This window comes from Mercurialis annua, linkage group LG3 (genome assembly GCF_937616625.2).
Source record: "Mercurialis annua linkage group LG3, ddMerAnnu1.2, whole genome shotgun sequence".
NCBI classification, from domain to species: domain Eukaryota; kingdom Viridiplantae; phylum Streptophyta; class Magnoliopsida; order Malpighiales; family Euphorbiaceae; genus Mercurialis; species Mercurialis annua.
Genome location: NC_065572.1, coordinates 72837099 through 72862996, shown reverse-complemented (window position 1 = coordinate 72862996; position 25898 = coordinate 72837099). Strand labels below are relative to the sequence as shown.

At 28.4% G+C, this 25898-nt stretch overlaps 3 protein-coding genes across 3 annotated transcripts; 2 read left to right on the top strand and 1 right to left on the bottom strand.

Moving 5' to 3' along the window:
- The first annotated feature begins 2595 nt into the window (after positions 1-2595).
- LOC126671332 (ubiquitin-NEDD8-like protein RUB2) lies at positions 2596-4109 on the top strand. The gene is made up of 3 exons (XM_050365099.2): positions 2596-2757; positions 2916-3172; positions 3677-4109. Exons 1-3 carry the CDS (start codon positions 2665-2667, stop codon positions 3786-3788), a joined length of 462 nt encoding a protein of 153 aa, XP_050221056.1. The 5' UTR covers positions 2596-2664; the 3' UTR covers positions 3789-4109.
- A 10366-nt stretch (positions 4110-14475) lies between these two features.
- LOC126671687 (transcription factor MYB63) lies at positions 14476-17259 on the top strand. Its single transcript, XM_050365477.2, has 3 exons — positions 14476-14746; positions 15990-16119; positions 16337-17259. Exons 1-3 carry the CDS (start codon positions 14608-14610, stop codon positions 16953-16955), a joined length of 888 nt encoding a protein of 295 aa, XP_050221434.1. The 5' UTR covers positions 14476-14607; the 3' UTR covers positions 16956-17259.
- A 6125-nt stretch (positions 17260-23384) lies between these two features.
- LOC126671614 (putative Peroxidase 48) lies at positions 23385-25732 on the bottom strand. The gene is made up of 4 exons (XM_050365396.2): positions 25252-25732; positions 24619-24816; positions 24282-24447; positions 23385-24197 (listed from the first exon to the last, which is right to left on the bottom strand). The coding sequence occupies exons 1-4, from the start codon at positions 25561-25563 to the stop codon at positions 23779-23781; spliced, it is 1095 nt and encodes a 364-aa protein (XP_050221353.1). The 5' UTR covers positions 25564-25732; the 3' UTR covers positions 23385-23778.
- Positions 25733-25898: the final 166 nt, after the last annotated feature.

The following is a 25898-nucleotide window of genomic DNA, read 5'->3' as shown; positions in this document are numbered from 1 at the left end:
TATAAATATGAAATAATACTAGTCTCTATATATATTGCATTAGAAAACTTGTACGTGCTTAAAATTAAAATCTAAATTGTAGCATTATATTTTTTTTTCTGTTTTAATTCTGCTATCTTCAAAAAATTATCCTTAAACCTATGCAAAGTTATTCATTACTTCAATTTGTTTCTCATTCTCATCATAAGAGAGACAGTGGAAAAGGAAAAATGTGTAAATTTACTCCTAATAAGTCCTTCGAAATTAAATGTACCCTTCAAATATTAAGAAGGTTTAATTATATATCTCATCCAAATGGTGCTCATATTCCCTCTCAGAATAAGGGCATGATTGAGCCATTTTCAAATTTTTAAAGATGTAGACAAGAAAAAAAACGTAAGAGGGACATACTACACATAATAAACATAACTGCACATTTTCTTATAAAAAAAATAATTCCAACAAAAAAATACAAGCAAACACATTTAATTTTAAAATAAAAATATTGTAAAGTGTAAGTTTTTAATATTTAATAAATTTTAGTACCTAATAAATTAATTTGTTATATAAATTCTCATTTTTATATTTTTTTGTACTAGTTATAAAAATCCATATATGTTTTTTGTACTAGTTATAGAATTCTATACAATAGTTAATAACTACAAAAAATCATTATTATATTTTATTGTTTGATATGAAAATGAATTGATTAATCAAAATTATCAATTTATACAATAAGATTATCAATTAAATTTAAATTTAAATATTTTAATAAATTGAGATAATTGAGATTTTTGCTAAATGTTTGAATTATTTTTAAGGCTAAATAAATATACCATCAAATGTTAATAGAAAATACTCGGGCAGCCTAACATCATTTTATAGACTTGTTATTTTTGAAATTTGATAATAATTTTTATTTTATAATCAGGTGGATAGTTTAGAAATAATTATTAGTAACATAATTAATTTATATTCTTAGATTCTAACAATAAGTGTAATTTTATTGAAATTGATCATATTTTACATATTGATAGCCTATTTTAGTGGTTAATAAATTACTCGTTATAAAATAAGGTATGATATTTCATTAACAAAAATATGTATGATATCTTTAATTCGATCTAGAAATTTAGAGTTGTCTTTTTTAATTGCATGTCAAAGACTATTAATTGATTAAAATATTAAATCTTAAATGATTTTTTTTTAAATGGGACATCCGTAAAAATAACCATTAAAAGTAAACAGTGTTATGAAGATTTAAAGTATACGACTTTTTTCAGCTTATGTTTCACCTTTAAAATTTCATATTTAGATTTCTATTTTATTATTTCATTTTAAAGTTAGATGAAAGGATGCTGCATCTTTTTTCTTACAAACCGCCTTTAAACATTAATTTATACGTCATTTAGTTAAGTACTGTTACATTGTTAAAATTGACGAAAATAATTCTAGAATAAATTACTTCGCTCTTAAGAGTTTTGTGTGATTTTTATGTGTTTTGTTCGATATACAATCTGTATTTTATAGATCCTTGGATTATTCAAGATTTTTCAGCGTTTGTTCAAGCTTCAGATTGAAATTCTTGAAAATTCAAGCTTTTTATATCGTTTGAGGTATATTAGTAACGGAACAAGAGATGAATAGAAGTTCTGAAGGTGCAATTGGTGTTATGGAATTCTCAACACTTGAATTCTTCCTGGATATTTAACACCGGCAGAATTTGCGTCTTTGAATTTCTGTTGTTGTTTCTAGGGGTGAGCATGGTTCAGTTTGGTTCGGTTTGGTTCAGTAAACTCCAAAACCAAACTATATTTTAAGGAAAATATAAAAACCAAAACACGCCAAATACTTATGTAAAATTTCAGTTCGGTTAACCAAACTTTAGCATCGGTTTCGGTTCGGTTTGATTCGGTTTGGTTAATATAAATTTAGATAAAAATTATATATAATTATACGTAATATTTAAAATTATACGTAATAATTTTTACTTATACGTGTGTATTAGTTTATATGTTTTATTTTCATACATGTATCTATACACACATATTATATTTATATATAAATATTTCAATAAGTAAATTTTATATTTATTTGTACATATATAAATATTAATAAAAATAATATTATTATAAACTTCGGTTTTTCGGTCGGTTCGGTTAACCATTAGTTGAAATCAAACCAAAACCAAAAACCATACTTTTTTATAATTTGAAACCAAACCAATCCATTTTAACCAAACCAAAATTAATTTCGGTTGGTTTGGATCGGATTAATGGATTAGTTCAGTTTTTGCTCACCCCTAGTTGTTTCGTTTCTTTTCGTGGATCAATTATAGCGTTTCAGTTTGCTTTAATTTTTTATAATTTGATCTACGATGTACTTTAACGATTTAGGTTGTAATCCGTTTATTGCCTTAAAATATTATCCTTTGACAAAAATAAAATTAAAAATCTTCATTCTTTATTATTTGGTCTGATTTTGGGTATACAATCTAAGCCCATGGAGTAAGCGAGTGACTACGATATGGGCCGGGCATCTCAAACTCTAATTTGAAATAAATTGTTGGGCCCTACTTTCAAATGCATAATAAACAATAAATATTTTGAAAAACCGCATTGTATTTTCATTTCAGTTCATCGCCATAATCAATCCACTGTCTCTCGCACTGTAAACCAACAAAAAATGCAGATCTTCGTCGTAACCCTAACTGGCCGGACCCTTACTCTCGACGTCGAGAGCACCGACACCACCGAGAATGTCAAGGCCAAGATTCAGGTTATTTTCTATTCAACTTATTTTGCATGTCTATTTCTTGTTTTAAATTTAATCTCCATTTTTAGAACCAATAGTTAGGGTTTTTGGCTTAATCTTTAAAAAATTTAAGTACTAACTGTTAAAAATTAATAACTATTTAAAACTCTGATAATTATCAGGAGAAGGAAGAATTACCGCCTGAAACGCAATTGATGTACGCTGGTAAGCAATTGCAAGATGGTCGTGCTCTGGCTGACTATAACATTCAGAAGGAGGCAACACTTTACCTTGTTGTGAGGCTTAGAGGAGGAACTATGATCAAAGTCAGGACGCTTACCGGAAAAGAGATTGAGATCGATATTGAGCCTAATGATAGCATTGATCGGATTAAAGAACGTGTTGAGGAGAAAGAAGGCATTCCTCCTGTCCAGCAGAGGTGATGACTCTCGTCTCTTAGTATGCCTGTTTTAAGACTTTGTCTCGTTGTTATCCGTGTTTATACTTAAATTGAGTACTAAATCGATCTTGATATTTGCTTGCATTGTAGTGATTAGAATGTATTATTATGCATTATGTTGTCTGTTTATCTTTTGCTAGGTAACTCGGACACTTCATTCATTCAACGTGTTCCTTTTCGGACGCTTGACATTTCGGACACGAAATTTCATGTTTTACATAGGAAACCGTAAAATAATACTGTTTCGCCGTGTCTGTGTCTGTGCTACCTAGATATTTTGGTATGGGAGCAAGAATTTGTTTTGCATATGAGCAAGGTTAAAGATTTTAATTTATAATGCTTGATTCTGTTAATTTGTCGCTGTAGGTATTCTAGGTTTATTTGATTAACCGCTATTACTTTTGATATGCTCATTTAGAAAACTCGACGGATTATGTTCTTTTATGACACTGGTTCTCTATTGACGCTTGCTGTTGGTTTCAGGCTTATATATGCTGGAAAGCAACTCGCAGATGACAAAACAGCTCGTGACTACAACATTGAGGGTGGCTCTGTGCTTCATCTTGTGCTTGCCTTGAGGGGTGGTATTTTTTAGACTGGTATGTATCTTCACATAATGTTTGGTTATCGAGTCTTTGTTAGTGATGTGTAGATAAACATTTAGACTATAGAAGATATTCTGGTCATATTGGAAACTAACTTGAGATTGTTGTTCATTTCCGACCAAGTTATCTGTTGTCGAGTTTGATGATTACAACAAAATCTGCTTCATTATGTTTCTGAGTATTGTTAGTTTCAGTCAAGGATGAGATTTAGACCGAATGCAATTTTGAGGTGTACATCGTAGTCGTTAAGGCTGCTATTGATAATCGGCGTTGTTGTGTTCAGGTTGAATTATGATATTTTTACTTGGTAACTCTGTGCTACTTACTAGAACTGGATTAAAACAGAGCTGAACTTCATCTAAATATTGCTAGTGACGAATTTTTGACTTTTCGGTACAATTGAAATTCATTTTCTGCAATTAGAGAAATAATTTACATTTAGTATCAATTTTTTGAGTAGAATTAAATGTATAAATGATCCGAAGGAATAAACTGGTAGCAGAAATACTGGGGGAAGTCTCAGAATCCAACTATAAGAAATTTATAGTTCTATTCTTGTTTTTTATTCAAGTTCTATTGCAAGTGGGTGTTGGCCCAGTTGGGCACACTCATCTTTGTATATGCAGAGGATGTGGGTTCGACCCACCCCGCCAGTGGGCTGAAAAAATGAATCTTTTAAAAACACTAACAACTAACATCTAACCTAGTGTAATTCTACCTTTAGCTAAAAAATAAATAAATCAATTTCTATTAAATTATAAAACCTACACTTGATAATATAAACAAATATTCAAGAAATAATAAATAAGAAAATTTATATAAGAAAATTTATGTGTTCTTTTGGACTATTCAGTAACACTACATGCCCATAAGTATTTGTTTTACTTTTTATATTAAAGGGAGCTCCTTTAAATAATATGAACATATGAAAAAAAATTCATTTTTTTAATTAAATGACGGGATCTTTTCAGTTTATACTCATTAAAAATCTACAATTAAATAAAAACTCATTTGTTATGCCTATTTCAAAAGTAAATAACTTTTTTTTAACTTATACAACAAATTGATGGGACAATAATAAATTTATCAAATTTGCCACAATTATACTAGTTTATTTTGTCAAGGAAAAAAAAAGCTGACGAACCTAAAAAATATAAAATCTAATGTTTATATGTTTAGGCGATGTAAATGTTATTAGGCATGCTGAAGCTCAATGTATGTTATTGTTTTTGGTATATGAGGGGTTTTGAAGGGACTCAACTAAATTTTTAACCTTCCACATTTGGATAAATTTCCATTCGAGTCTGATAGATTCTTTGTGGGAGCCAAAACTCTAGCCACAAGTTAGCCCAATCACTCAAAAACCCTCCACCTATAATTTTTCTTTACAATTACATCCTGACGTTGAAAAACTCTTTCAAAACCCTCCCACCTTTATATTCCATTCCAATTGCACCCTGACATAAGAAAATCCTCTCAAAATACTCCCACCTTTAGATTTTTTTATTGTACCCTAAATCGAAATTTTTTATAGTTTTGATTTTAAAAGTAATTGGATATAATTTTAGGAAGAATGATTTTTTACATTATTAATAATTTTAGTGTTTAATTAGAATATAGATTAAATATGAAAAATTATTTTAATTTTTTTTTCATGTGAAAAGATGTCAATTTAATATTTTGGGGTACAATTGAAAAAGAATCTAAAGATAGGGGGCTTTTGAGTGATTAAAGGTGGGGGGCTTTTGAGTGATTAAGCCCCACAAGTTTTAATGTATGTTATTGTTTGTATATAAACATGCTTGTTCTTTTCAAGAGCAAATTATTTTCAAGTTCCCTACATATGTTAAAATTTACACTTTTATTTTTTTTGTTTGAAAATCAAATGATATGATTTTCTATTTTTGTTTCCGTTAACGTTTTAGTCTTTCTTCCAGTTTTGTTATCAGTCAATTAAATCAAAGATTTTACTGAAAATAAATTAAAGCTTAATTTAGCTTTTAAATTTACATTTATAATATAAATAAATAAAAGTTATATTATTATAAAATTTAATGACTTGATGATTTTAATTTATTTTTAAAAATTTATAAATGTTTTAGTTTTTTAATAAGATTTTTTCATTTTACTTTTTAGTTTTAAAAAGTTAATGAAGTAAGAAAATTAAAAAATTTAAGAGAATAAAATGTATGGAAAAAAAAACATATTCGAATCTCATAAAAATATAACTTTTATTTACATTTATCTAAAAAATAAATTTAAGGATTAAATTGAATTGAATTTGCTTAAGTTAAGTCTTTTGACTTAGTTAACCATAGCGTTTAATTTTTTAAGAGGAGGACATAAGTGTGTATTATGGCCAGAGGGACTGAATAATGTTTTTTGGATATGATGTTTAATTGATTTATCTGAGCATCTAATCTGATGCATGCTCAGTTGCATATTGTCCATGTGCTTAATATGAAAAGAAAGAGGGATGTATTTTGAATTTTCTTTATCTAGAAATTGTGACTTGCAATAAGGGATTTGAAAAATGGACATGAAAAGTTGGGTTGAATATTATGTGTGAAAATTTGAAAATTACAGTTTTTGTTTCAAAAGATATGCTTGATGCTCTCATTCTTTTACAATCGGAGTCATGATAGATAGATTCTTATGATGATGAAATCCAACAATTTTTCTATTAATCATTGTAATAATTACTATCAACTCTTTGGATTTAGATCAATATTATTAGTTTTCCCTCCAATTTGGAAATGTTAGTTTCCCATGAGAGGTTTTAGTTGCATGAAATTTAAATATAATTCGAGATTTTTCTAACATAAGAGAAAATGTAATAATCCTTGCCTAAATTCAGGAAGTTGATAGTAATCTTCCCTTAATGATATCTAAACTCAATTTGAATACAAAACATTATGCTCTTCTTTCATGATAATTATGACTAATTGCGAAATAAGTTATAACACGATTTGCCTGATAAGTAAATTTTTAGAAATTCGGGTTGAGTTTAGCGGGTTCATGTCGAGGACATGTTAACTCGTTTATGATACGAAATAAATGGATTATGTCACAGGTTGATTTGCGGACCTGTCTAACTCATTTATAATATTATAAAAATAAAATAGTTATGATTTTATAAAATAAAAGTAAAAAGTAAAATTTTCAATTAATGAAATATAATTATATTAATATGGAAATAAAACTAATTACATTAAAATTTATAATTTGAGTATAAATTGATATGTCAAATTAAAATTATATTTATATACTTTAAATGTTTTTATATGTTAAACGGGCCATGTTAGTCATGCCGGGTTAGTTTGAAATTTGTGTTAATCGTATTAATTGTGTTACCCGTTTATTTTAAAGTGTTAACCGTGTCGTGTTATCCGTTTAAAAATTGTCTTGTGTTAGGGTTGAAGATTTGATATGATTATTTAAATGAGTCGTGTTTGCATTGGCCGTAATCGTGTCAACATATTGGTCGACAAGACACGAACATGACCCACCAACCCCTAATTTTTACACGAAGAATCAATTATTTTTAATTCGAACCACCGAACTATCTTTTGTTAAAAATGACGACGTGAACACTACATCAATGTATATTCTAGCGCTCATATCGACATTTTTTTATTAAAAAGATTCTCAGTATTCCAAAATATAAATATAAGATATTGTGTTTTAAATTATCTAAAAAATTACAAAACAAGCTAAAATTTATAATTCATTTTGCAATTAACCTTAATTAAAATAGTTTTCGCAAAACCAATTGATGTCAAATCCAAGAATGCGCCATTTCCTTTGAAAACCAAAAATATAGAAATGTGGGTTACATAGTCATTGAATTGACTGGAAAATATATATATTTCTATGTGTTCCTGTAACTTAAAATCGTACATACACAGCAAAAATCCAAGCATTCGTGTATCCAGGTTCTTACCTATTTCAAAGCAACTATAAATATGAGAAAATGCTTTTCGTAGACTTTGTCCACCGTCCGTAAATAAAATCAATAATATTATAATACTTCCGTGAAGCCGTAACAACTCGAACTCAAAACCTATCCATCTTAGGTAAGGCGCTCTTACCACTTGAACTAACCCGACTCATCTCAATACCATCTTAATTACTTAGCGATTTATAAGACATTATTTTATTGATGATCTATAATATCGCTGGTTTTGATAACGGATGTCCATTTCTCTTACAAATTATATATGTAGATTTATTGATTTGTCAAACAATATAAGATACAATTCAACTCTTGGACTAATTAATCCTACTAATTCATACACAATCTAATCGTCATACATATGTTATAGGATGTCTTTTTCCTTTTCTCATCTTAGACTTGTATAGTTTGGTAGTCATCAAAAAGTCTTCCAAGGTTAGTGTGAGCTACTTACCAACAAGACTAAAACATGTCAAGATTAGGTAACAAATGTTAATTAAACCCTTTATATGTTAGTTTCCCTAACAAAATAACTATTCAAAAACTTAAATAAATTTATTAGCTTGATTGGTAATAAAAAATATTTTGATGTGAAGAGTTTCAAATTCGATTCTCTCTACACCACAAAAATTTAATCGGTAAATTTGTTGATTTAGACTATATTTGTTTAATATAATAGATAACGAATATAATAGCTATACACATATGGAATGGTTATTCATTGTTTTAGCTTTTGATTCATATTTATTTAAGTAATTATAGTTTCATAGAATTATTATCTAACAATTTTTATGGAACAAATTTAACAATTTTTAGGTACTTCATTTTACGAATCAAATATAGCATAGACTTTGTAAGATTGCATGCACTGAGTAACCTCTTTTTCTCACTCACAAAAATTCACTAACACATTGAAAAACTTGAATTTTTAATTCAAATAGCACTATTTTTGGTGGATGACCTAATTTTATCCAAACGGCCAAGACTAATTATTTTGCCATGAATCTCGCAACTTTATTTCCAATTTAATGATATAATAAAGAAATTGATCATAGTAGATCGAGACAATTAGAATCTAGCCAATTCTGAGTTTTTGGTTGATTTATTGGAGAAGTTGTTTACTTAATAGGGTTCACTTTTGAAAAGATTAAACCAAGTTAATTTATTAATAATATTATAAGTGAAAATGTATTAGGTCTTAATTTGGTGAAAGTGCATATTGTCAAAATATGGGACCTTAAAATATTTAAGGGTGAAAAATGGACAAATTTAGGTAAAAAGCCATTTTCAATGAAGAATAATATGCATCTCTTTTGATTAAGTAACTCTATTTACCTGAATGATTTTCCAGTTAAACTCCAATTATAATTATGAGGTTTGCGTTCATACTCAACTTTTGTGTTTTCCAATAAATTTGTATATCATGCAATCAATAAATATTCTATGGTTTTGTATTTAGAAAAGGATAATACTATTTTGAAAGCATGCTAGGGGAAAAGCAATATTTTTTTTATATTTTTTATCAATAAAAAAGTGATATTGACATAATAAAAGTTATTAAAATAGGAAACACTTCTCTCTCTAAAATTTATTCTCTCCCTTCTCTCTAAAAAAACTCACATCTTCTCCACTTCTTTGAGGGTGGGAGAAGATGATCTTTCCGGCTACCGAACGTCAATTCGCACGCTGACGGGCCTTTATGAAAGGGCTCCGTAATAACTAACGTATGTGATGGAAGTCATCCTCCCATACGAAATTAAGATGGAATCTTTAAGAGTACAGCTCTATAAAGACCTCCCGATAGATAAGCGACGAGAAGCCTTGCTAGCACAGCTTGAACTATTGGATGAATTGAGGCTTAAGGAAGCTGAACATGTGCAGGCTTCTCAAACTCCGCCCATAATACTATTCACTATAGATCTACTATGTTTCTTTTTGATTTGAATAAAGTTTTTAGTTTTGAAGTTGTTTGGATTTTAATTTGTATTTTTCATATTTGAATAAATTAAAAGGTCTTTGATGTTTGTAGGTGCTAGATCTATCAAGGTTTTGGTGGGTTTTTAAATTTGAGATCCGATTCTTTAAGATCTAAAATATATGTGGGGTGTCTTTTAGATCTATACAAGTTTTTGAAGATCTTAAAAAATGAAGGTTTTTAGAACTTTCAAAATTCTTGTATATCTATATTCGGAAAGTTTTGAAAATCCATTTAAACTTTTGTTGATTTAAAAGTAAGGAGATTTGTTGGGTTATATCTTTGGTAAGAATTCATTGAAAATGAAGATTGGAATGTTAGGTTCAACCGGATAGAGCGGTTTCAAAAGCAAATCGGAAGAAGAACTATCCAAGTACTCCGTCTACGAGAAATATAGTTTCATCGTTGTTAAGTTTATGCGGGAATATAGTCACATATTTTTTTCTCACTTTTGATTATTTATTTTTTTATCCGGAATTGTTACTTAGCTTCTAATTGCTCAAATTTGAAAGATCATAATATGGATTGTGATATGACTTTCATATGTTGTACTTGTATCTTCTTAATGAATTTCTATTGTTTTGAAAAAAAAAAGACATAATAAAAGTTATTCTATTCCTATAAAAATAAACGAATGACATGTCGTTTATATTAGCCAAGTAAAATTCCTTGCTCAACCTCTACATATAAATGGATTCATACTCTAATTATATGTGATTCATGAAAAATAAATAGACCCGACCAATCAAATATTAAAAAAAATTATACTTGCTTAATTTTTTTTTTTAAAAGTTCTCAAATTTTTTACTAATTATCCCGACCAAAAGAATAACAAATTGGTCCTTCAGCGTGCATGTCTACATAAAAACTAGCTAAGTAATAAAATTCAATAGTTTCTGCTCAATTTATATTCTCTAAGCAGTCCCACATTTGTCAAAATGCCAACCCTATTCTATCTGGTCATTATGTTATGTACTTATTTTTTTTCTATGTTCAAACTGTACTCTGTATCTTCTCCACCTTCTCGAATAGAGATGCGAGTTTTTACGGTTTAAAAGAATTAAATTTCTTCTACAATTAAAGATATTTATTAGATATCCTTGAAGAAATCTAGAATTTACCTTACTTCTAGTTGAGTATCTATGGATTTTCGGTATTTTACTCCTCAACGGATCCTTCCTATTTCAGGTCTTACAAAGAGCCTGATTTATTTGACATCTCTCAATTGTTTAGCTAGATTGTGAAATTACTGTTTACGTCCTTTAATTATAATTTTAAATTTGTAATTTCTATATTTATACCTTTTTGGAGCTGTGATATACGTATTTGTCTAGTATGAATGAAGTTTTCATTACTGTTAAAAAAATTTACTTTAGCATTCACTCAGCTATAGCACTTATTTTGACTTATATTGTTATAAGTGAAACTTTTTCAATTATGGTTTTTTTATAATGTTCAATGGATAACTCTAATAAAATGAAAATATATATTTAAAACTCTCTTATTTTAATAAAATATTTTATTATTAGTAAATTATGATATTATTTTTGGTATTGGTATAAAATCACATTATTATTTTAGAGGATTATATATTGTTTTCTTTAAAGACTTTAATTATTTGTTTATTCATTAAATTTAAACTAATTGATTTCTTACTTGTCGTAAACTTTTTCTTCAATTTAGGTGCATGGAAATGAATGGCAGCTCCTGCGTCGTCTTCCGCGATTTTACAGTACGTGTAGTACAAGTGCGCTGTACACTGTAGCAAATTAAAATATACCCTGTGACGTCATATATAAATCAGTAATAATTATATTAATGGTATCTGTATTTTATAATTATATTAATGGTATCTGTAATTCAAACACTGAAATTTTCAATTCAGAAGAAGTTCACACATCATTAATATATCTTTCCTATAAATATTTAACTAAAAGTTACTAAAATATATCAGTTATAATTTTAAACCATTCTAAACATTTAGACTAAATTATCCATAAAAATATTTAATTAATTAATTATCAGTTGCTGGAAAATATTTTATAATGAATATCTTCAAATCAACAGATGATCGATTAAAATAACCATATATAAATTCTTTTATAAGGAAATTTGTTATCGAGTCCAGGTAGGGCTGAAAATTTTCTACACGGCCCGTTTACACGACATAACACGAAATTAAACGGGTTTGGGTCATAAACAGGTCAATCTGTTTATGACATGGTTAAATAGCGGATTAAACAGATTAAACTCGTCTAATCCGTCTAAAACACATTTAAATTTATTTATTAATTATATTAATTAATATATGTGACCATATAATGCAATAATTTACTAACTGTTGTCTTTTGTATGAAAATTTATGATTGTTCTGGAGGTCTGTTGTTTGATTATACTTATTTAATTAGAAAAATGTTAAATAGGTTAATAATAAATATGTTAAGTAGGTTAAACACCTGTTCACAATCTATGAAGCAATTCTTTATGAGATAAATTCATAATATATAGATCGGAACTAGATAATTTTTTTTATTAATTATATAAGATATGTAAAATTAATATAATTTTATTATCCATTCTTCATCTGAATTTAGTGAAATTTTTTTTTAATGGCTAACTAATATAATTATAAGAGCTTGAATTTAACATTTCTTAATCATTGTTTTGAAAATATAGTCTTGATATGCATCCTTATAAGATAATGAGAGGGGCTATGGAGAAATTTTGGTAATTAATATAGCAAATAGCAAGTTTATGAGAAATTAAACAAGAAATTAGAAAGATAAAAAAAGGAAAAATATATGGAAGTTGGCTAAAAAATGATGATATATCTATAAAAGTAGTCCACAAAATGATCAAAAACAGCAAGAAATCCTATTATATTTGGAACTTACAAATTTACAATAGCAGTTATAATGAGAACAGGAGAAGTATAGGGTCTAATTTGGCAAGAATACATGACGATAAAGACAAAACGTGTATATTATTTTTGCAATTTAATTACTCATCTTTCAACATATTTTATTTCAATTTTTTCCTAGTTTTTTTTTCTTCAGTTTGGTGGATGCTCACTATATATAATAATAAAAACTTTGCAGATTAATAGAGTAGCTATTTGACCATTTCTTCACTTTTATGATAAAGATTTAAAATATTAATTCATTTTCAACTTAAATTTGTCAAAGTTCCTAACTAGTTAAACAATAGTACAATTTTTCACATTCAAATGATTTTTTTTTTCAAAAACTATCTAGAAATACTTTTTCAAAAAATTATAATGAAAGAGGAGTTTTATAGATTTAAGGCATCATTTGAATTGAAAAACTTTAACCTAACAAAATATATTTATTTAAATTATTTTGATAAAATGAAAAAAAATATTAAAAAAATTAATAGATATTGAATATTCATAATCTTTCAATTTCTAATATCAATCCCTATATGAAAAAGTTAAAGTCTATTGTTGTTTTTAAGAGTGATGATTTGTTTAAATATCTTATTGGTTGGAAATTATCCTTATGGAATTATTAATGTAAAATCAATGCAAACGGTAGAGTTTTTAAATTCATAAAATTTATATCTAATAAATTTAAAATCTACATATAATTATAATATGAATGTTAAAAACTTTTGATGGTGCCCAAGGCATACTTTACTAATAAAATTAGGTTTAATTATCTAAAAGTATCCTACATTTTTTACTTTAATTCGTCTACATGTCAAATTTTTAAAATTATTAATTTTATTTTATTTTTAATTTTCAGTTTAATCATACCTATTTTATTCAATTTGAAATTTTTCTACTTAAAGAGTTATATATATCCTTCATTTTTAACACATAGTCTCGATGTCTAGTACTTCTTTAAAACAATAATGGCTTATGTAGGCTATTTATCAAATATGAAAGATATATTTAAATTTTTCAAAGTAAAAAACTCCGATTTAGAAAAATTAACACAACTAAAATTAAAAATTGAGATAAAATCGATAATTTTAAAAATTTGAAATAAGTAATTTTTTTTTAACAAAAATAATTTTTGTTTTTGTTTGTATGCATAAATTTATGTGTTAAAAAAATAATATTTAAAGATAATAAATTTGAACATGAGGAGAGCCACTTCTAAAAATATGTCCTCATATGCCATATTCTAGGGTAGGGACATTGTAATTCGATTATAGGAGTTTTAAGTTCAATTGTCATAAAAAAAAAATTCAATTTTTCATCCCCTCGTCCTAAAAAAGAATAACCAAAAAATTATTATTTGTAATTAGCCAAAACTTATGATCCCAGGTTGACCAGTTGTTAGTAAAGTATCGTACCATAAGGTACTTTAAAATTTAAATATTAAAAAACATTTCCACTCTAAACCTTTGAATAAAAATATCAATTCCGGTACATAAATTTTTCGTGCACCTATCCAATAAATTGTTAGAAAATCTAACACAATTTTCTTTTTTTTTTTCTCATTATTTTTTCTTTTTTCTCATTTCTCTAACACGGATAGGTCCATGAATTTTTATGAACCGGGTTTAGATAAAAACGTCCCTAAATTATATATAGCTGTAGTTTACTATTTAAGCTTTAATAAAATATACTATATTCCAATGGCAAATTACATTATTATTAAACTTTACATTTTAAATAATACTCTTTACTAGAAAAAAAAAAGATAATAAGAAATCTGTTGTGGATCTCCTTCTATTTATTGCTTCATTTAGCATCAAACTTTATGGCATGCACCTTGAGGCTTCTCTCTCTCTCTCTCTCACTAAGATTTCCTATATAAAACACACCACACTAATCATTTTAATCTCTCTCTCTCTCTCTAATTAGTGAGTGATTAACCCAAAAAAAGTTAATTAAAGAAAATAAAGAATAATGGGGAAAGGAAGAGCACCATGCTGTGATAAGAGTCAAGTAAAAAAAGGTCCATGGAGCCCTGCTGAAGATTTAAGGCTCATCACTTTTATTCAGAAACATGGCCATGAAAATTGGAGGGCTCTCCCTAAACAAGCTGGTCAGTTTCTTCACTTTATATAATTTTTTTATATCTTATTACTTCTCGATTCGTCTGAAAGCTCGACCTGTTAGACCCGATGAGACTCTGATAGTAATTTTATTTTAAATTTATTTATGTATGCGAATGTCGATTGAATTTGAAGCGGAAACAATTAAACCATTTGAAATTTTGAAATCAACTTTTTTAGAGGAAAATAGGAGTTTATATTGAGTGTTGACCATAACATTAAGATATTAAGATGTCAAGTTTGAAACGTTTAGTATCTGGGGAACTAATCAACTGTCTCACTATCAGTAATGCTGTTTGTTTATTTGATAAACACTCGAAAATCCGTTAATAAAACCAATTACGTTATTATATGTTATTGAATATATATTTGAAAAATTTAATTGATTAAATTATATAACGAACATCGTTTTAATGATGCGTTATAGTATGATTGATTATTCACAAAGTCTATATAGAAATTATTTATTTTACATATATATAGAAATGCCAGCATAGAATTAGGCTATCAGCATTAGCATACATTCATCATTAATTTTTAATCTTGATTTAGAGAATCACTCGTATCTCCCATTTTTGGTATAAACTATACATTATTTAGCTAATTTTTAAATCACTATCTGTACATGCTTAAACCGTCAATGAAATAAATACTGTTTTGTTTATTTTATATACAGCCGTTGCATACTATGGGTATATTTTAATTTATTTTTTTAGAAAACCCTTATGATATAAGATTTTTTTTTATTGAAAATACATATTTGGAACTCACTCAATATAATATTATAATGGATTTTTCCGCAATTTGTTGTGATATATTCAAGAAGATGATGCTAAATTAAAAAAAAAAAGAATCAAGAAAAGAAATGTTGTAATTAACGGCCTATGAAAAGTATATTTTGTTGACATAATGACATACAATTCAGACTATACAGTAATATTACAAACGTAAACAGTTACACTAGAATTACATATACGATTTTACGCTTTTTTTTTGTATAGACTTTATCCACCATGTCGTTTACGATTTAAATGTTGAATAGAGCTAAATAACATGACGAACCTAACACGGAAATTGGATTTTTTTATGGCTATTAATTTCTTTGTAATTTCATGAAAATGTGAAGAAAAAAAATTAAAATTTCGATGTCAAGGTGGTTGAAAGATGGATATTAAGCTATAGTTTGGTTTGTTATAAATAAAAATAAAAATAAAATTGATGGAGGTTTTGTAGGGTTGCTAAGATGCGGGAAAAGCTGTCGTTTGAGATGGATTAATTACCTAAGACCAGACGTAAAGCGAGGGAATTTCACCAAAGAAGAAGAGGACACCGTAATTCAATTGCACCAAACTTTGGGAAACAAGTAAAATTCCTCAATTATCATTATTGTTTTTGTTTGATGAGTTTTATGTTTTTCCGTTTAATTTTAAACAAATAAATAAAAATGCTTGTGAAACTTAAAAACTCTAAATTTGTATCTATTCTCATAAATTATGCGATATTTATTTCAATTTGTTTTCGTTTCAGTATTTTCGTTTCCGTGTTACACATAAATCATTATATTAATTTTATTTTTTCAGGTGGTCAAAAATTGCAACCCATTTACCGGGCAGAACAGACAATGAGATCAAGAACGTATGGAACACACATTTAAAGAAAAGATTATCATTCAAAGACGATAAATCTTGTAATAGTAAATACGAATCTTCAACTACAACATCTTCATCATCTTCTTCATCATGCACAATCATGTCTTCTGGTAAAACAAACGATCATCATGCAGATTCAGTCACCAAGAAAAAACCTAAAGAATTGTCAACCTCATCAACTTCATCCATTAACTCCAATATACATAACCAGTCTAAAAACAGTGAGCCACTTTTCAACTTCACAGAGCCATTCGGTGAAGAAATTACAGCTGAAGATGAGCTCGAGATTCCGTTCGAGTCCGATTTGGATTTTTGGAACATGTTAGATGGATTAAATACTTCCGTATCGATCACGAATAATAATAATAACAATAATATTGGTGAAGAAGCGTATAAAGGTGGTGAAGTTGATAATAGTAAGTGGCTACGTTACTTGGAGAACGAGTTAGGGTTAGAAGATGCATCCAAAAATGATGAACCTGAGAATTTTCAGTATGAGATTGAGATTCCGATGAAGCCAGAAGTTTATCATATGTGGCCTTCTTTATGAGATAATTAATTAAATAACCTTTAATTTTCTATGAAGAACAAAAATATTATAATGTAGTTTTTGTAAAATTGACTTTGGTTTATAGAGTTTAGTGATATTATATTATATAGTCCTAACTTTACAAGAACAGATAATTAGGTCTTTGCTGATGTATATGATGATGATTATGAATCCTTTAGAGTTTACACTAGTCAACTACTAGTAATATTAGAATTAAAATATATGAGATGATGAATTAATACTTCAAAGGGATGGATCATGTATTCTGTTGTTAAATAATAAAAATATGGTTTTCCATATTAAATATTTGGAGTCAATAAATTTCTCTGTTATTTTTTTTATATTATTGAAGAGGTGAAGCGTTTGTGGAGGAAATTGAATTCATGATTTAGTAAAATGACATTTAAACTATAACTCATTGGTAACTTAGTATAAAAAAATAAACTTTTTTGACTTTTTGAAATCTAGCTAATTTTTTTTGAAATTGTAATTTTATCTCAATTTAATTAATTCGCTGAAAATCTATTTAAGTTTTTCAATAGATTTAATTAGTTAGGATGAAATCTTTAAAAAAAACTCACAAGTTGTTTATAAGTTTAAAGTTTAATGGCTAAATTACAATAAATTAAAGTTTTAAGACTAAACTCAAATAATATAAAAGTTTAGTGACTAAAAATGTAATGCCTGAAATTCATCAATTTTTTTTTTATGAAATAGGGCATCAGATGAAACAGCTGATCATAACTTTATCATTCATCAGGATAGAGTTGAAATTATCCACAGCCAAGTAGTTGATAGCAAATATTCAACATGTTGTCAGAATTTAGAAAAACTTCTTAATCAATAATTAATCATCGATAAAATTAATTTTAAAAGCTTAAAATTTTAAGTATGAATGCAAGATTTAATTATCACAAAAATTCTGAACTCTTAACAGTTGGTTTCAGTTTTATCCTATATCAGACTTCAGTTTTTTCTTTATATATAATTTATTCCGTAATTTAATATTAGGATTAAATGCAAATTCATACACCAACTTTGATCTAATTTGCAATTATAACATAAACTTTTAAACTTGACAATGTCGGTAAAGAACTTTGCACTTTTGGCAAATCGATACACCGATATTCTTCACGGACATTTCAGCTGAGTTGGAAGTCGGAATTGCCACGTAGGCTGACAAGTTAGACAATAAACGGTGTTTCGATTTGCCAAAAAATAAAAATTGATGCCTGTTTTTGTTAAAACTTTAAAATTAGTGTTGTAATTGCAAATTACGCTAAAGTTTGTGATTTCATTTGCAAACGTGCCAAATTACGTGGCAAATACTGAAATTCATTGTGTCAGTGTACGTGTTCTTTCCGGCTTCCAACTCAGCACCGGAAAATAATCGGTGAATCGATTTGCCAAAAGGGTAAAGTTCATTACCGACATTGTCAAGTTTAAAAGTTTATGTTGTAATTGCAAATTAGGTTAAAGTTGGTGTATAAATTTTCATTTTAACCCTTAATATTAATTTTAACCATATCAAATACTTTCACTTTTAAAAAACAATTGTTCTCTTACTTTAATTGTTATTTTAAATTTAGTAATTTGATAATTTTCACATTTCTAATTAGTGTAACATCAAATAATAGATTTACTGATGAATTATAGTAACAAACTAGAATCTAAATAAAAGTTGTATCATTTTTTTGGTGACGAGCACTCATTCTCCTGAGTCGAAAGTCAAGATCATTGTCAAATTCGGAATTTGGACTGATCGCAAGCCCACATATCTGTCAAATTCGGGCTATAATGGCTAACAGCTCAGCTCCAACCATTCAGTTTTTTTAAAAATGGGCGTAGATACAATTTGAACCCACGACCTTGACGTTTACATAACTGGAGTTTAGATCATTAAATCAAACCCGTGCAAGCAATAAAAATCATATTTTATTATCTTTATTTTTTGTATTTGCATTGATATCCAATCATGGATGAAGAGGGGGGAGGCAATGGGATGGCCTTGGCCCCCCTTTCAACTTTTTAAAATAGTTGAAATCAGTATATAAAGTTGAACTATATTACACTTTGGATTCTTCTAACTTTTAAAAATGGACTCCTCATATATGAGGTATATTACGATTTGGCTATTTTAAGTTAATTTTTTTGACTCCGCCGGTGTTTGTATATCTTTTAAAAAGGCTAAACCTACTTTGGAGTCTTTAAATTATAAGATTTTGGTTCATTAGATTCCTCAATTTCTATTTGACTTTCTCAAACCTCTAAAATTTTATGTTTTGGTCCATTGGATCTCTAAATTTTCGTTTTTTTGTTCATTGGGTCCCTAAATCTTTATTTTTTGGTTCATTTGATCTTTAAACGGATCTCCGTTTAAGAATTTAAAGGACTTAATGAATCAAAAAACGAAAGTTTAAAGACATGAAGAAGGCAAATAAAAATTGAGGGACCTGATAAACCAAAATAATATAGTATAGAGACCTGAAAATGGGTTTATCCTTTTAAAACTTACCAATAGCAACAATAACAGCAATAAATATCTATCAAATTACCATTCGAATTAAGTAAATTAGTTAGAAATTAGCCAGAAATGGGAAGTTTTTTCAAAGCTCATTGAAAACGTTGATGTTCAAGTATATATTATGAGTGGGTAAGTAGGTAATGGACTTTACTCATCACACTACAAATTAAACTGTGACGTTAAGTCTGTCACACCATGTTGAAAATTCCAGGTATATTTTGAAAGTACAATTGCCATTAGTTTTGGGATTTTGACAATAGAACTAAGTCTAACCATATATAATGAAGTATCATTATGAATATAACTAATATCCTCTTTTTTTTTTTTTTTTTTTCTAAACTAACTAATATCCTCTTCGGTTAAACAAAATGGAACAAAGAATATACATTCGGTTTAAATTGAATCAAACTAAAAATTAAAATCATTTTATTTTCATTTTTAAAGTTGAATATTATTTCTTAAGAATTATTATTTTTTAGATCTAACTAGTAGACTCACTTGATTTTTTTTAGTCCGGTTGCATTAAAATATAACTGAAGATTTTATATTCAAAATCTAACCTAACCGAAATGAAAAATTAACTTTTTTATAATATCAAACTGAACCAAAACGTACTATTTTACACAAATTATATAATTTAAAGCTAAATAAAGGATATCGCGATGCTGAACTTGTACGTCAAGATCAATTAGGACAATACTCTTTGTTTTTATATCAACTCCATAATTGAGTTATCGAGATTTTTGAACTCATTCATTTTATACAATTTGAGAGTTGTTAAATCATTGAAGCATTACAAAGGTCTCCGAGCTAAAAAAGGTCATGTGCAACAGAGAACACAAAGGTCAGATGGAACACCGAAGGAGTTCTCCGGCTGTTCTCTTTAACGCTAACGCTCAAGTCAGTTTAGTGGAGAAAAGAACAGAGAAAAGAAAGGAGTAGAGTCAAAATGATGAATGAAAAAATACCTTTAAGATTTGCACTTAATTTGGTTTATATAGAACAACCCGCGCGGCCGTTTGAAATTTTCTTTCCTTAGTTCCCACTTTCTGTTAGCTGAGGTGGCAAATTTTGCTGGGCTTCGAGTTGTGTCAAGTGCTTGCAACGCGGGGGACACTCGCGAGTTAGCAAATTTTCTATGATCTCCTCAGGTTGTTAGGCATACTTATGCTATCTCAAATATGATAGTTCGGTTATCGCCCAGTGGAATATCTGGGTTACCTTGAAATGGTTTTGAGTCGACTTACATATATCGGATGAGCTGCCAGGTGTGTGCCGAGATATTCTTTGGACTAGCTGCATGTTTATCTCGGTAGATCTATCTGAAATATGCCGGTTGTTGTTTGACTTGGTGATATTATATGTTCGTGAGATTGTTTCGTCCTTATGTTATGTTATCATTGCGTTATCGGTAGTTAATCTAAAGAGTATTATCCTCAATTTATTAAAATGGTTAAGTGCGAGTTAATTAATTTCGAGTTTCGACATATAAATAAAAGGACCCAAATAACTCTTTGCTGGTTTAAAGCTTAAGGAAAATGAATGAGAATGCATACATCATATATGTCCTGTTTTGGTAATTGGCCGGTTCATGTTTTTGAGCCGATACAATGCCTATATAATTATTTTATGAATTCTGTCTGTTTCAGTTTGAAACTCATCAGATGACAATACAGATTAATTATGCGACTTCTCCTAGCTACCACACTCACCTATATTTGTTGTGGAAAAATACACATATTAAGCCAACAGGATTATGACACACATATCTCTCACTTACGTGAGATTCTTGTCTAGATCCGGTATATGCAAGATGCATTGATGAAAACCAATTACACGTTTAAAAAATTTAAAATTATTTTTGTTATTTTTTAATGTTTGATTTATCGTATTCATATTTATTCTTGATAGATCCGCTTAGATAATAATTTTTCAACATGAATTTGATGTCTTTTTTTTTTTTATCACCAATATGTAAACATTATTAATTAATTTGACATGACTATCAGATGAGAAGTCCCAAATTTTGAAATAACATATTAGGTATTTAATTAATCTCCTCAATTAAAAAATTAGACATTTGAACCTCTGCAGTTATAACATTAAAAATAAAGCATCAAAAACCATGCTTATTATATAAGAATTAACAAGAAAACAAGTAGATTTAAATATGGTAATGATTTGCTCCCAAGTTTGAGATTTGTCATATTAAGTGTATGATAGAGATACTTATGAAAAAATGTAATCAGGTGATCTATCAATTAAAAGGTGTATTCTATAGCTTTATTTATGATCATCCATCAAATTACTCGCTTAATCAACTCAAGCTTTGTCTAATTAATCTTGACCATAATGTGAACATAACAAATAATGATATGTCTACATTTGCAGAAAAATTATTACTTGTCTCAAACCACCTTGAATTTTGAGTAAAACCCACTGTTTTTGAAGTTTAAAATGTTCATCAAACTAACATGTTTATATGGTTTTTTACTTTATTGCTTAACTAACATTTTCTGTTTCCATTAATCCTGTTTAAATCTATTGTTTTAAAGTAACCTGTTATTTTCAAAGACTATTACGAGTCCGTTTGGTTTAGTTGTTTTTTTGTGTGCCAAGGTTTAGTTGTTAAGTAAAAGCTTATAGTAGTTCTTGTCAATAGATACATATTATTGAGATTTATTGCTCTTATAAATTATTTTTAGTATATTTTTTATTTTTAAAATTATAAAACGATGAATTACATTAAATAAAAAAAGAAAATAGTTAAATTTTAAAGAAATTATATAAATTCTGATAGAAATATAAATATAGAAAATCAATTACTCCTATATAATAACTTAATTAATAAAATTTACAATTTAATTCCTATATAATTTTCAATAATTAATTATAATTAATTTATATATTAAAGTATAAATACTTCACTCTAACTATTTAATGAAATTAAATTAGACTCGTTACTAATGGTGTTGAATGAGGGTCAGTTTTTTTGACTTTTAGGCTATATTTGTTCTTTCTTTAGGGTGATATTTGAATGATTTGAAAAACCACAGTGGTTTCTTATACCTTTTGCCTAAAATATTTCATTTTAAAATTACAATTAAAAATTGTGTAGTTTTAAAATATTTAATAATTTTTTGTATTACAGTTAATAATTAATTATTTTACCTAATAAATTCATTTATACTTTTTATGAAAAATTTATATAATATTTAATAATTTTTTAATTAAATAATATATAGAACCTATTTAATTAATGTGAAAAAAGTCGATTAATTAAAAAACATATCAGTTAATAAATAAGATTATCAATTGGAAAATAATTTACACTCGTAGATTTGTCATTTTTTGAAATTAACAATAATTTTTATCATGTCATCATGTGAATAGATTACAAATTTTTGTTCAATTGTTTTTGAGAAAATATTAATTTATATTCCGAGATTTTAAAATTCAGTGTGATTCATTTTTTGTATTAAAATTGATATAATTTACCACTTATGGTATATTTTAATATTCAATAAATTAGTCATTATGTAATAAATTTAGATCTTCATTTAAAAAATCAAAATAAAAAAGAAAATAAGTGCAAAAATACCCTTAAGGTTTATCTTAAAAATCAATAATACATTTTTGAATTTTTTTTGTCTTAAATATACTCTCAATGTTTTAAAAATAAATCAATTATATCCTACCGTGAAACAGAGTGTTAACACTATTGAAAGAAGGGCATATTTAAAAGTTTTTATAGTATATTCAGGACAAAAAGTTCATGAGGACCTTATTGATAACCTAACCAATGCATTAAGGGCAAATTTAGACCTTTTTCCAAATTCATACTAAAAAGAGAGAAAAATAAAATCCTGACACCTGAAATCATACATCTTATGTTCATCAGAAACTGAAACCGAAGCAGAATGCATAACATATATACATGATACGCTTAAGACCTTGGCACTCGCTGCTCTCGCGCTCGGCTGAACAACATAAGAACTTGAGTAAATCATGATATCAAGCATCAGATGCATCTTGATCTGTCACTAATACTATACAAAAGAATTTGACAGACCAGAATCACATTTACATGACATTGTCTAATTAGTAATTACTAATTAGTATAACTATCAGCTCACAAGAAACTCTGTACAATGTTCACAGATAGCACCACTTATCCTCTACCAACAGTCAGGGATTTGCTAGATTAGCATTACTCTCACACTAGCTTGATTTTTGTAAGAGATAAAGAACTCACTAATCAAATCAAATCAAACTAAACGAGTCAAGTTTTATATGAATTTAAGAGCTTGTGACAGGCAATGAGCATTTAATTCGGACCTGACCTTGAGCTCCGGTTAGCACATTAAGGATCGACATCCTGACCATAGACCTAGAGAAGTCCTTTCGGAAGATTGTTCCATCATCTGAAGCATAAAGCCTAACATATCTTGCAGTACTCTCATCACCCATCAATTGTTGGTCAGCATACATAAGTCCCCTACCCCTCAGCAAGTTTCTATAGTAGTGAGTATCAAAACCTGATCCAGATGATATTGCAGTCATGACACCATTGGCAGTGTGGTTATTGTCTTGACAATTTAGTCTCATCACATTGAGGAAATCAGAAGGCATAGAAGGATCTGGCTGCCCTGTTCCTTCAAAATTGTATAGGCGAATCCTGATGAAATCGCAGCCGATTTTTCCGATATTGTGTGCTCCTATAGCCAATTAAGAAATCAATGAGTCCACATACCTAGTTCTCTATTATCTTCAATTGCAAATAAATATCCAGAATAACATACCTAGAAGACTGACTGTTTCTCTGTCGTTAAAACCCCTGAGGGCAAAGAGGTTGAGAATTCGGCTGATGTTCTCAGTGGGCTTCGGAATCTCAGCCATGGCTTCTTGATAGTAGGAATGGCTACTGTCCCTCCTGCCTGTAAATACTGGATAATAAGGACCACCAGCCTGCCACATTTGACAAGCAAAAACGCATCACATATCTAAACTTAAGCAAAAAGGCCTTTCTAACTTCTTTAGAATACCAACTAGAATTAACCATCTAAATGATTCAGTGACATAACAGCTTAAAGCTATAAGTAAGTTGATATAAAGAAGTAAAGGAGCAGAAGAGCATACCAGAACAACGGCTTCTCGAGTAGCAAGTGCAAGTGTATCAGCACAAGAAACCACGCCCGGACAAGCATCTTCAAGCTCCTCCTTAATCATATCTATTTTATCCAGACCCCTCAAGGTCTGATTGGGAATGGCTTGCTTCTCAATGGAAATATTAGCATTTCCATTGCTATCATCCAAGAAAACCGAAGCATCACAACCCTGTTTCAGAAGAAGCAACAATGTTGAAAAAAATCAAACTAGTATCAACATCAAGAAATTTCATACTAAAATGTTTTATACTTCACTTGAATTTGAACATAAATCTTCAATCCCCACATGAGAAAATAATTAAAGTGAACAAATTTATAAACAAAAACCAACCTCATGATAAAACCCTAAATCATAAAATCTCGAGTGAAATAAAACACAACCATATAAAGTAATCTCTCTTAAATCAATTTCAATAATAAATCAAACTAATGAACAATTACGTCTACAGCAAGAAATCAAAACCCTAATCAAGAAACACAAAATTGCAACAGAACACTGAAAAGAAGAGCATAAACAACAATAATAAAGAAACGAACACAACCCGTTTGTGAAAAAGCCGCAACGAGAATCAAGAATGCAAAAAGATTCAAAAAAGATCGTCACCTTGATAAAGCAATCATGGAAAAAGAGCCTTAAGAGAGCGGCAGAGATATCATTCCGGTACGAGTAAATGGAAGCCATTCTTGATTTGACGATGGACTCAGCTTGAGGGCAAATTTGGCGATAGAAATCGTACTCGAGATCATGAGTATCGGCCATGGAATAGGATCCAAGAATCTCATCTCTTTGTAGAAAAACTGAGAAATTAATGTCTTCGAGTTGGTTAATCTTTGGAGTTCGTAGGGAGAGAAGAACAGGACCTATTATGAGCATAGCCACAACGAAATATTTTTTCTTGCTTAGGAAATGCGCCATTTTTGTTTGTTTATTTTCTCAGTGTAAAGTTGTAGAAGAATTAAAGAGAGGGTTGTTGGTGTAGAGAGCGGGAAACTAAGGAATGAGGCGGTTATGTTCTTAATATCCAAAATACCCTTCTCATTGAACGGCAACTAAGAGTAGAGGTGTAACCTAGTCGAACTAGCTCACGATCTACTCGGAATTGAATCGAAAAATACTTAAAAGTCGAGTTTGAGTTCGAGCTACTCGAGTTAATTATCGAGTCGAGTTTAAGTGTTAAAATACTTGTCTCGATGAGCTCGCGAGCCTAATCGAACTTCGATTAATTTACCAATTTACCTTTATATTTATAT

Coding starts and splice junctions, on each gene's coding strand:
- LOC126671332 (XM_050365099.2), top strand. CDS start 2,665: ATGCAGATCTTCGTCGTAACCCTAACTGGCCGGACCCTTACTCTCGAC. Junction 2,758..2,915: donor ATGTCAAGGCCAAGATTCAG/GTTATTTTCTAT, acceptor GATAATTATCAG/GAGAAGGAAGAATTACCGCC. Junction 3,173..3,676: donor ATTCCTCCTGTCCAGCAGAG/GTGATGACTCTC, acceptor TGTTGGTTTCAG/GCTTATATATGCTGGAAAGC.
- LOC126671687 (XM_050365477.2), top strand. CDS start 14,608: ATGGGGAAAGGAAGAGCACCATGCTGTGATAAGAGTCAAGTAAAAAAA. Junction 14,747..15,989: donor GGCTCTCCCTAAACAAGCTG/GTCAGTTTCTTC, acceptor GAGGTTTTGTAG/GGTTGCTAAGATGCGGGAAA. Junction 16,120..16,336: donor CACCAAACTTTGGGAAACAA/GTAAAATTCCTC, acceptor TTATTTTTTCAG/GTGGTCAAAAATTGCAACCC.
- LOC126671614 (XM_050365396.2), bottom strand. CDS start 25,563: ATGGCGCATTTCCTAAGCAAGAAAAAATATTTCGTTGTGGCTATGCTC. Junction 24,817..25,251: donor TCCATGATTGCTTTATCAAG/GTGACGATCTTT, acceptor CTTCTGAAACAG/GGTTGTGATGCTTCGGTTTT. Junction 24,198..24,281: donor AGAAACAGTCAGTCTTCTAG/GTATGTTATTCT, acceptor AATTGGCTATAG/GAGCACACAATATCGGAAAA.